Source organism: Merops nubicus, unplaced genomic scaffold, assembly GCF_000691845.1.
Source record: "Merops nubicus isolate BGI_N331 unplaced genomic scaffold, ASM69184v1 scaffold8297, whole genome shotgun sequence".
NCBI lineage: Eukaryota > Metazoa > Chordata > Aves > Coraciiformes > Meropidae > Merops > Merops nubicus.
In genome coordinates this window covers 72,578-85,267 of record NW_008622260.1, presented here as the reverse complement: position 1 = coordinate 85,267, position 12,690 = coordinate 72,578, and the positions used below count along the sequence as shown (strand labels likewise).

Here is a 12,690-nt window from a genome sequence, read left to right as displayed (position 1 = left end):
GAAAATTAAAGCTGTAAAAAAATTAAGCACAAGCTGAAATAGTCTATGCTTACTTGACAGGGTTCTTGGCAGCATCTGGATCTTGAGCAGTTACTGTTCCTATTACACTGTTTATTGGAACATCTTCTTTCACTTCCATTATGTATGCTGGTCTGCTGAACATGGGGGGTTCGTCTACATCCTCTACCTGAATTCTGACTGTAGCTGAGTCCTTGAATGGCCCCAGGTAGAGGAATCGAGGGTCCACGTGAGTATTGGTGGCTTCCACCTTCAAAGTATACAGGTTTTTATTTTCAAAATCCAGCCCCTGGGAAAAGGAAGAAGAAAAAAAAAAAGCTGGAGAGATCTGTGGGGATTGCTGTGGCTTGCAGGCAGACAAGCCAAATGAACGAGGGGCTTGTGCTAGGTAACAGGATCCTGAACCGGAACTGAAATGCCAGCAGAAAGGAGCAAGACAGGGCTTTATGCCACTGAAAATACGTTACAGAAAAAAAGCCCAAACACTTTTTCAGGGAATTCTATGCCCAGATCTCCTAAACACAAATTAATCTTTCCTTCTCAAAAAGCCTTAACTCTTCCTACCAGTTTTTTTCCTGGCATTTTTGGCATTTTGATGTTTTCTTGTGTATTCTTTGCCTGTAAGCACCACATACTAAAGTGGGGAAGATTTTCTAGGAGCTGCTTGTTTAAATATTGGCATTCCACCACTGAAATCAAGCGTGGTGACACGTAGTGCCTGGACAACCAGGACTACCCATCAAAGAATATATTATTTTATGATAAGCTATGACTTTATCACACTCTGTTAAAAGTATGAAGAAGGAGCATTTAGCAACTCTTTGCTCCAGTACCTAGGGGAATGTGGGGAGAGAGTAGTCACCCTGTTTTTCCATTATGTAGTAAAAGATTCACAGCTTCTGTCAGCAAGAGACAGAAATGCAGACAGAGTTAGACTGATATCATAATCAGCCCCTGGAAGGCATCTCCTAAAAAACAAGTAATGACAGGTGTCGTACTGATATCAACAAGCAAGTGCATGTTTGGAAAAATCTACACAATGTCTATCTAGTGATGACTGAACTTGAACTGATAGAGGATGATATCTGTAACCTTATCAAGCTTGCTTGATAACCCACTGTAAACAATATTTCTCAAACCTCTTCTGACAGCCAATGTGCAACCTAGTATTCCAATGTGATCCAGCAAGGCACTGTGATTTTTTTCTAAAGCAGAAGTATGCTGAAAGGTTTATTAATTACATTTTTACAAAATATGGGTCAAAAGAAATTTGTCTGTGTACTTTAATACATTATAACTATATAATTCGACACTTTATGATAGTGGAAAGTAGGCATTTTGATACCGATTATCTCTGTGGTCTTAACATAGAACATTCTAGTAAGTGAGCAAATCCTGTAAGCATCATAGGGAGAAAATCACAGTTAGATGGTGGTGCCTCTTTGATTTTTTTCTGTGGATATGTTCAGACTGTCAAATTTTTTCTCAATTCCATCCCAGTCTCTAGGTTATTTACTCTCTCAGGTCCTTCAAAGTATGTGCATTGGTTCAGTAAAGGAGGGTATAAGAAGCACCCCAATTGCTTGTGTAAAAGAAACTTTACATAGCTAATGTAGAGATTCCTAATAGATAGCATTTAAATTAATAAACAACATATGTTGCACTAAAAATGAAAAACAAGTATGTGCTAGATAAGGTTTTGACTGGCATTTCAGAGGCTGAGTTAAAGTGTGTTAAGATATGTACCTTTTTGACAGTTATAATTCCTTCCTGTGTGTCCTTGTCTGTGGTAATTCCAAACATGTCGTATCCATCCCCCTCAGTAATGCTGTATTCGATCTCTGCGTTTTCAGCCACATCAGCATCATTAGCTTTTATCCTGCCAACTGGAGAGTCAGGTGGCATAGACTCAGGAGCTCTGAACTGGTACGTGCCTACAGCAGACAGAGAAGGAGATTTCGTTGATCAGTTTCATGGTACTTTGGTCACTGTCTCCAGCCCACTGTCCACCTTGGGCATCCACAGATGAGTTAGTGAGTCAGTGTGCCTTCAGGCCCTCCTGGGGGAACAGCCTTCAGCTTCTGCCTTACTTTCATGTGGATAAAAGGAACTTATTTTTCTCTTTTCTGTTGTTTAAGGGTTGACATTTTGTTTTCCTACAAACACATATCTTCAGCAACGTATGTCCCTTTCTAGATAATATCAAGGTCATATTGGCTGCCCATATCAAAATCATATATGAAAAATGTCTTGAGGTCAAAGGACAAGTATTAAGAACTGACAGAGGCCAATGCAGCTTAGTAACACTAAAAACCATATCCAGCCCAAATGCCTATTAATAATATGCTACGTTGAATTCTCTGCTGATAAAAACCTGCTTGGGGAATGCTGGCATTATGAAGCTGTATCTTTGGCTTTTAGATTGAAGACACTTATGTCCAAGGATGTATAATTAACTCATTGGAGGCAGAGTGTTATATTTTCTCTTAAGTTACTCTAATTTAAATGGAAACGCTTTGCCCACAGCTAGGAACAGACTTTGAACTTAAATGACAAGTTGCTTCCAATAACTTTCCCAGTGACTTAACTGCCAAGGCTTGCTGATTTGTCTGATATTATCTGCAATTATTTTCTCTAACAGTTGCTCTTGACTTTGACACACACTGACACTGTGATGCACACACATCACATACAGAACAGTGGTTAGGCAAAGCAAAAAAGAAGAAAAAGAGAGAAAGAGAGAAGGAAGGAAGGAAGGAGGTAAAGAGAGGGAAAGAGAAGTGGATGAAAGCTGAATCATTTTGAATCATTTTGGGCCATGAATGGTCATCAACAGAAATTACTTTCCAAAAGATCTTGCTCAACTGATTCCTTTAAATATCACACAGATATCTACAAAATAATCTCAGATAAGGGAAGGAAATAGGCAGAAATGTCTGATATATTTATGTATGTTCCTTTGTTTCTGTATGCAAAGAATATAAGAAAATTCATAAAGGCAAATGCTTCCTGGGGTTAAATACTCATTTTGATAGAATTGCTCTTATTTTATGTGCTTAAATAAATATATTTCAAAACTTAAATATGTTAGATCAGAACAGATATCTTAAAACACAGTCAACCCCAAGGTCTAGTAGAAATAATAATGAACAGGAAATTAGATGATATTGGTCAATGCTATTTAGCAGATAGGAAAAATAGAAGTTGTTTCTGTACATTAATTCACCTCTCAGACTGCCTACTGAAACAGGAGTGAAAATCTTGAAGATTTTTTTCCTAGTTATTGCAATTAACCTTATGATGCTATTGCTTGCCTGCCTGGGTGTTCTCTTTTTCTTTATTTAAGGAATTTTGATACTCAGCAAGTGCACAACAGCAAAAGCAATATCTGAGGTGAAAAAAAAAACAAGCCAATTTTTGTCCATTTTAATGTAAAGACATAGAACGTAGACATTCCATACTCTGGGGGAAGCGAGGCGGGTTGTCGTTTACGTCAGTCAGAGTGATGTTCACTGTGGTGGTTCCTGATAATCCACCCATTTGGCCTCCCATGTCCTTAGCCTGGATGACCACTTGGTATTGCTCTCTGTTTTCACGGTCCATGTTTAACAAAGCGGTTTTAATAATGCCTGAAAACACAAAAATTAAAAAGGAGGCATTCACAAGCAGGCAGTGACTTTGATGGAAATTCTTATTCCAGAAACCCCACAGCCTAAAGAACAAAACAATCTCTGTGTAATAAGTAAACTTTGCCCAGTACAAATATTTACTGTTATGAGATGGCTCATTAAATTACAGCCTTGTCATACCATATCTCAGGCTGCTGCCTATGTGACAGGCACAATATTAGTGGCATCTCCAGAAAGATGTTCTACTTATTTGTGAGCAGTGTCACCTTACGTAACTATTTACCTCCCTTTCAGTTCCATACTAAAATCTCTCACCAAACTAGAAAAAGGCTCTTTGCTCATTATAATGTACTCCATTTATTGTCTCCTGTTCTGTGAATATTTTTATTTTGACAGATGCAGTAAAAAAAAAAAAAAGCTAATTTCAGCAAGATATCATTAAAGAAGCAGTGCAACAAAATTAAATGGGAGAAGAGGAATTAATTAAGAAAACTATGAGCATCCAAGCATGCTCAAGTAATATATTTTTATTTACATATTGATTGAAAAGATTTTGCCAGTCACGTCCTTCTTCAAAGACACAAATAACAGTTATGAGGCCAATTCCTGTTGAAATTCAGTCATTCAGACTCACCATGAAGCAAAATATTTGCATTCTCACTGGGTCTCTTACGGCTAAGAACTGGCTCCTTTGTAGGCAAAAAGGGTGAAATTCAAGCACTGCAATCTGTGGCAAAATTCACAGCAGCTTTGACAGAGACATTTAATTCTAGGAGTTTTGCAATTGATTTCCATGGCAGGAAGATCAAGCCTGTGGTTTACCTCTGTGCCCCATACAACCCTCTTGCCAAAAGGCTACTGCTGGTGAACTCCCAGCTACATTATGCTTATTATAACTCCAAACAGAACAGCCCATAGTGTACCGTCCAAGTCAGAAGGAGTGCATCAGTGCAAAAATCCTTGCTTCTGTTATCTAATCCCTTATGCTTGAAGGGAAGCTCCCTTTGATCTTGGCTCTCCCTCTTTTCAGAATTATGTACATTTTTTCACCTCAGGTTTTTCTTTGAGACATCCATCTAATCTCTCCCTCCTTTTCCCTGCCTGAGTCTTTAAGGTTTATATAAGTAACAAAGCTAAAACCTGATTAATTATCTGGGATAATCCATTCTTTTCCTGTAAGGATGCTGTGGAGAAGAGATTTCTCTAGCTTCCAGCAACCTATCACAGTGGATGTTCCCATTTAAGAAGTTTCTTGAGATCCTTTGTTTCTTGGTGGAGAATTTTGTTATAAATCGTGGGAAGGAACTATCTATGTAGTCAGATAGTCGATGGTACAGCAGATTCAGTCAGCCACAATTCTGTGTTTTACATGCACAGGTTCCAAAGCTGTCTGTTATTCAGATGGTAAAAAATTCCAGTCACTGTGTATAATTTAAATGTCTTCCAAAAACAGAACTTTGAAGTTTGGCATTCTATTTGTGATCTTCTAGTGTAGTGCAACAGCCAGTTTTACCTCTTCTATCATTATTCTTAATTAAGATTTCTTTCATAAAATTAGCATTAAAGTGATATGTTGCAGATGTGCAGAAATTATAATTGCTTTAAACAAGTTTTGAAGAAGCAGAAGAAAAATCCCACCTGAACAAACCCTCAGTCTTAATTTAGCCATTATGAAGATCTATGAGGATTACACACTTTTTTTCCATACCCACCTGTTTCTCATTTTCATCTAAAAGCCAACCTATTTGGTTCAATTTAAGCATCCACAGCAGTCTCTGTACCCACTGCTTGTTAAAAATGATTGAAAACTGGTTCACATCCAGTACTAATTGTATCTATTAGACTTTGCTGGTAAGATTAAAATAACGTAGGTGTCATGTTTACAGATGTATTGCTCTATTAAGTTTGTCAGCATTTGCACTAAATAAGATGTAATCTCTTGAGGTTTTTGTCTAATATGTCATAGCTTGGCTTAGCATGTCACTTTGAATTACAGATATTGTCATCAAATGACAGATGAGGTCCCCTGACCTGTCTCAGATTCAACAGAGAAATATGGTTGTCCCTGGAGAATGCTGTAGACAACTTTAGCGCTGTTCCCATAGGTAGGATCATCAGCATCAGTTGCAGTGACTTGCACAACAAAGGTACCTGTAATGACAAATTAAAGAAAATAAAAATCCAGAGTTTTTTTTCATGGCCAAGACAGTTTATGATGTAGAAAATGTCTAGTTAATTTTCAGGCCAAATTTGTGGTGAAAAGTCAGAAATATTCAGACTTTGTAGAAGTTTCTCTCTTCATAAACAACATGTCCCCAAACACTGACACTTTTAAGGTTCAGCTGGACACAGTGCTGGACTACCTTATCTAGATTGTGTTTTTGGCAAGAAAGTTTGGACCAGATGATCCTTGAGGTCCCTTCCAACCTAGTACTCCATGATTCTATGGTTCTGTGATAAAGGTTATAGATACAAAACCAAAATGATAGCTGGCCTATTCTCTGTTCATTAAAATATAGAGTTATTGGTTGGATATGTAGATCCTTCATCCTATTTCTTATGAAGAAACCAGAAATGCACCATTCCTTGGACATCGAAGGCATGCAGAATTTGAATTTAGGTCAAGAATACACTTTTACAAATTTACTCATGCTTGTAAGGTGTTTGACATAGGAATGTAAATGTGTTTTTTCTGGGAAAGAAATTATGTTGAATGAGACGAGAGAGTATGCCCCAAAGTCTTTATTTTCATATTCCTTGAGATTTATATTAATCTCATTCTTGATTATTATTAATTAATGCTTCTCCACTTGGGTAATATTTCAGATTAGAAATTTAATTCTTGCAGTTCAACCATCCATTGCTCTCTGACAAAGAAATCCAAATGACCTCCTTAAGAATCAAAGAATCAAAACCTGTCAGCTTCTCCAGAAAGACTGAATCTTAAAAATCATATTTCAACAAAGTTCTTTTATTTTCTTCTACTGATTGATTCTTGCAACTTGATACATTTTAAATCAATAGAAAGATTTCAATGGACTTCAGTGGATTTTAAAGCTCTTCTCTGTTGCATGAAAAAAACGACAAAGGTCATAGGAAGTTAATGGTGTATCTCAAAATCACTGATAAGTTGACTCTGGTGACAACTTTCACTCCTGAAGTGTATATAACCACTTTGGCACCTGCCTTTTTTCCATTTTTGTTACCTTACTGAACTAAAGAAGGGTTGCTGAACAGACGTAGGGCTGGTATGGACACACTTAGGTGACCATAGATTGCCATATTCATACACTTGTACTAAATCACATTAACAATGCACATTAAACTCTTTACACAGATTAGCTGAGCTCACTTTCACTGTGACCTAAACTAGATTGTATTAACTTGCTTTTTTTCTTTTAGTACAACAAAGGGAGTGGGTTCCACTCAGCTGAAAACTTCTGATTTTAACAAAACATCGTCTCTCTTTTCCTCTCTTTTTTATAAAATGGCTGAGATGCTTTTACTCCAGACTCAACCAGCAGCTGTCTGTATTCAGTGCCTATAAACTTTGGGCCATTCATTAACTCCACAGAAAGAACTCAGACCAGATACTGAAATCAAGCATTAGTTAGCACCTACCAACATCTGACATTTCAGGAATGCTGGCATTGTAAACATCCTTTGTAAACATTGGCTCATTGTCATTGATATCATGGATCTTAATGATGAACTCAGATTCTGGTTCCACAGGTCTTCCAGTCCTTCTGTTTATAGCCTGGGCACGGAGTATGTACACAGGCTTTTCTTCTCTGTCTAGTCTCTTTGTGGCCTGGATGTCACCAGTGTTTTCATTGATAATGAAGAGGTCTCCTGCTCCATCTCCAGAAAGGATGTACTTAAGTGATCCATCTCCTTTATCCTGGTCTGAATGCAGCTGGTAGTGACATGGGAATAAAGAGAAAGGAAAATAAATAATTGGAATGCAATTCTAGATACTTTTAACTGGTACCATGATATATGCTTTCCTATTATTAATCCCCAGCCAAAAGGCTGTACATTGCTCTTGAGGAATGAGGCGATACCACCCTAGACACAGTGGTTGACAGAGTTGTGTTTTGATATCAGAACTGAAATGGGCTGCAATATTATAAGAAATTGCCTATGGAAAACCATTGGCTGAAGACTGAATCAGAGCTAAATGCTAGAGGCTTAAGTAGAACCCTAGGAACATCTAAAACAACGAGATCCTACAGTGAAAAGCCACTGGATTCAGGAATTGCAGTATGCAAAGAATTAGAATCATCAGAGAATCACAGAATGGCTTAGGTTGGAAAGGACCCTAGAGATCATCTAATCCAACCTCCTTGCCATGGGCAGGGACACCTCTCAACTGGACTAGGTTGCTCAAGGACTAATCCAACCTGGCCTTAAACACCTCCAGGGAGGGGCATCCACAGCCTCTCTGGGCAATCTAGTCCAGAGTCTCGCCACCCTCGTACTGAAGAATGACTTCCTAAGATCTAGTCTAAACCTACCCTCCTTCAGTTTAAAACCATTTCCCCTTGTCCTGCCACTGCACACTCTTGTGAAACGTCCCTCTCCAGCCTTCCTGGAGGTTCCCTTCAGGAACTGGATCACAAAGGGGTGAGGCCAGCCACTTTAAATTCCGTGTGCTCTGCTCTACGCCCTGCGCACACTATGGCACGTACCACACAGTGCACAACACAATAACATACTAAACACATCCACGAATAACAAACACAAACGTGCATTCACAGGTGTGGCACACTAAGAGCAGAGGCAGGCAAGCACACTAGAGCATTACAGCACTAGCAATGAAGGGATCAGTTGCCTTATTCAAAGGGACATGGGCCAAGCTGAAACATGGAGGAGGAAGGGGAAATAAGAGAACGGTGGTAATTAGCATACAAAACATGAGCTGCCCAAACCATCATCTTTTTTTCCCCAGGAGATTTCCACATCTCTTGAAATGCTGCTTAGCACACACACAAGGTATTAGCAATTAAATCACACTCTTGTGGCTGTTCCTTTGATGAAGGCTTATTTATCCACCTGGCCTTAAATTCAAGGCTAATCAACTACAATCTATTTCACTGTTACATTAGAGAAAACAAAAATTTTAAAAATGAAATGTTAAAATGGCTTGTAAAGTCAGGGAACAGGTGATGAAATTAATAGGGAAAAAATTAATCTATTAGGTAGCAGATCCCTGGAAAATGTTGATTTCATAGAAAAGACATATTTATGGTGGAGGAGAGCTGGACTTTCTCAAACAGCTCTTTGCTTCTCTTTTCCTGCATACAAATTAGAAAAAAAAACAAAAAAACAAAAAAAAACCAAAAAACTAGTTGACTATGCAGGAAAGTACTTAGCATTGCTGGATGACATGCTTTGTAGAAGAGAAAGATTTGCAAGCTGAAACAGTACATAAAATGTTTGCATAGACTTTACCAATGCCTGGCTATGTCCTTACCATGCTGGAAGGGCAGCCTCCAGCTTGACCAATGGTCATATGGCATATATGGTCAACCTTTTGGGCTTCCTCCAGCTTTCTGCCCAGATCAGTGCTATGCTGGCAGCCTACTGACAACCCACTTGGTGGCACAGTGCTCCACAATGTGCACTTGTGCCTGTGGTCCCTACAGAATGCAATAAGCTTGCCTTTAAGGGCAAAACTCTCTGTCACTGTTCATAACAAAAGTCTCCTACGATACAAAATATGAGAAATGTAGCATGGTTAATCATCAACAGATACACTGAGGCACTCCTCTTAATTTTCTCTTTCAGGGACAGAATGGGTATTCCATGCAACTTTGCTCAGAGCCCTTTCTCCTGACAATGAGAATACCAATAAACAGTTTCTATATAGAATTTTTCATAAGCAGATTTCAAAACTCTTCACAAAAGCAGCCCATACCATTTGCTTTCGCTTTTTTTTTGCATAACAAAGCATAGGAACTTGAAGTTTTTCAGAAGGCTAGTCTTGGAACCTGGAATAGAGTTCAGGTCTCCTGAGTCCCATTCAGTTGGCCAATACACTCAGCCAGAGGGCCTAGGGTGATTTACTAGCATAACCTCAGCCTCAGCCTCAGCCAAATATCTATTAGACTTCCTTATTAAGAAGTCAGACTAGAAGTTTACTGTAGAAACCAATTTCACTAGGATATTTGAGTATAATTTTCCACAAAGGCAACCTGCAATAGAAAAGGCATATAAATAATTTTGTCTTCAAGACTGTGTATTTTTTATTATTGTTTCACATCAGAAATTAAACTTTTGTTCACCTTGAAAGCTTCTTTAACTTTGTCTGTGTCATACTGTGACAAAAAAAAGCCCTCAGTAACAGACTAATTTGTATGAATGATGGAATAGTGCTGTTGTGAGACTTGTTACAGGCTGAACTTCCAAACTCATTTTTATAATAATTTTAATTAAACCTCATTTAAATGAATGAGGCATCAAAAAAGTTCAAGCTAGAAAAGGTGTTGAAACCACTGGGAATTGTCTTCCATAATACTCTGCCTACACAGATGACCTAAAGAGTTAAAAATGGAAACTTATGTGATTTTTTTTCAAGTCTGTAGTTTATGAAATTTCCACTCCTCAAAAATTATTCCACCTGTGAGAGACTGACTGTGACTTTGGATATCAAGACAAAATATATCTCAGTGTTATAACTCATCAGTGTGGAGAATTAAGTGATCTTCATCAAAAGTTCTATCTCTAGCCCTTCAGCAAAAGCACTAACTTTTGAAAATAAACATTCCCTAGGCCTTTATCACAACAGCGGCATCAACTGCTTAATAGCTGGGCCAAAATAATTTGGATTTTCCTCCCTTCTTTTCAGGAAAAAAAAATGGTTTTATATATTAGAAAAAACAAGCAGATCTCTAGAAAAAAATCTCATAGATGATAAATCTGTAACATTCACTTGTGAGGAAAATACCTGAAAAAAAATGATTTATTATTTTAGATTACTTTATCTGCCCTTGACCACTTGCTTTGTAGAAAAGTTTTATCCAGGCAAAGACAATAATCTGTTTTATTTTTTATTTAAGTGTCAGTTTATCTTGGAAGCAATATTTTATCTGTGTGACCTATAAAAGGGGAGGAAATGCTACTGTAATGAGGTTTAAAAAAATAAATCGGGAATAAAACTAAAGGAGAAATAAATAGCGCAAGTTGAGTCCAAAAGAGGGGCCTGGAGGGGAGATGCACTTAAAAATACAGTTGATGGTTTTATATATAAAACTTAACACCATTTTTAGGTTATGAGGATGAAATGAGTAGTAATAACAAGCTCCTCTTTTCCTTTTAAGTTGAAGTTACTTTTTACCACCCAGACACCTCATTGAAAGGAAGTTTGCTGTGATATGTGGACAAATTACACTACAGATGCTTTTAGCAGCCTGAATTCTAGGCAATGCAAGATGTTATAGCTTCACTCTGTGTGCTAACCTATGTTGCCAAAGAATGCCCATTGCAGTCTACAGAAAGCTGGTCCTGGGGTGGATAAATGGGCCGTGGCAGACAGTCACGGGGCAGTGCTAAGCAGTGTCAGCTGGGCTGTGGCGTATTAACATTCCTCAATTCAAAGTTACTTCAGCCACAGGTTTTTAGGACTCCACTTAAAGGTAATTTTTTTTAATTTCCTTAGGAACTTCGTGTTACTCAACGGCATTCATTTCCATTGGTGACTGAACTTGGCAATAACTCAAAGGTAAGTAAAACTATAAAGAAGTAAGTCTATGCAATAAAAAGTAAATGCATCAGTAATTGCACTGTATTAATATTATAGTAAATTGATTCATTCAGAATCTAATCTGGGCACTTTCGTGAAATTGTCCATCATTCACTGGCTGAGGGTAAGGAAGAATGACAAATTAAAGATTTTACTATGCCCTAGGCATACTTTTACTCATTTTACTTTAATACCACTGTTAAGTGAACCATCTGGTTTGCTTTTAATGACTTGCAATCAGATAAAAACTGTCCAGCCCTTGTCTTTCTTCTCTGTTCCACCCCCTAAATGTTCTCACCCAAAACTTTCAAATATGGCTTCCTGAAAACAGGGAAGGCTTCTTGCCTCCAGGAAGAGGCATTTAAAGTGTATGCAGGACTGCAGCATTAGCTACCTGTATTTGACATTCTGCTTGTTGTCACATACAAAATTACTTCAAAAGGAGACAGGATTTTTTCAAACTAGACAAAATTTAGAGTAATCTTCTCTGCAGTGATGCTGGCAGAGCCCTCTGAAAGCACAATGGTGATGGCAGTGGGGTGTCTTCAGTACAACAAAAAGGAAAGGACTGAGGAGTGGAGGAAAGCCAGTGTCACTCCAGTCTTTAAAAAGGGCAAGAAGGAAGATACAGGAAACTATAGACCAGTCAGCCTCACCTCCATCCCTGGAAAAATCATGGAGTGCTTCATTCTGAGCAAACGGAAGAAAAGAAGGTTCTCAGGACTAGTCAGCATGGATGTACCAAGGGGAAAACATGCTTGACTAATCTGATAGCATTCTATGATGTGGTGACTGAATGGGTAGATGCAGGGAGACCAACTGATGTACTCTACCTTGACCTTAGCAAGGCGTTTGATACATAACATCCTCCTGAGCAAGCTCAGGAAATAGGAGCTAGAGGAACAGGCAGTGAGGTGGGTCGAGAACTGGCTGCACAATAGAGCACAACGAGTGGTGATCAATGGTGCCAAGTCCAGCTGGAGACCTGTAACTAGTGGAGTCCCCCAGGGATCAGTGCTGGGTCCAGTCCTGTTTGACATCTTCATTAACAAGCTGGATGATGGTGCAGAGTGTCTGCTCAGCAATTTTGCTGATGACAGGAGACTGGGAGGTTTGGCTGACACACCTGAAGGCTTTCTATTGGCAAGACAAATGATTGGGGGACTGGAACACCTGCCTTATGAGGAGAGGCTGAGAGACCTGGGGCTGTTTAGTTTGGAGAAGAGAAGACTTAGGGGGGATCTAATTAATGTGTATAAATAGTTGAAGGCTGGGGGTCAAGAAGAAAAGGGCAACCTC

General features: G+C 38.6%; 1 protein-coding gene across 1 annotated transcript in view; it reads right to left on the bottom strand.

Annotated features, from left to right (window-relative positions):
- Positions 1 to 12,690, bottom strand: part of LOC103777177 (cadherin-6) — a 48,058-nt gene that overhangs the window by 15,829 nt on the left and 19,539 nt on the right. Inside the window, exons 2-6 of the mRNA XM_008944719.1 lie at positions 7,269 to 7,563; positions 5,679 to 5,798; positions 3,480 to 3,647; positions 1,765 to 1,952; positions 54 to 307 (exon numbers count right to left, since the gene is read on the bottom strand). Of these exons, the coding sequence (XP_008942967.1) occupies positions 54 to 307; positions 1,765 to 1,952; positions 3,480 to 3,647; positions 5,679 to 5,798; positions 7,269 to 7,563 (1,025 nt within the window). The remainder of the gene's footprint in view (positions 1 to 53; positions 308 to 1,764; positions 1,953 to 3,479; positions 3,648 to 5,678; positions 5,799 to 7,268; positions 7,564 to 12,690) is intronic.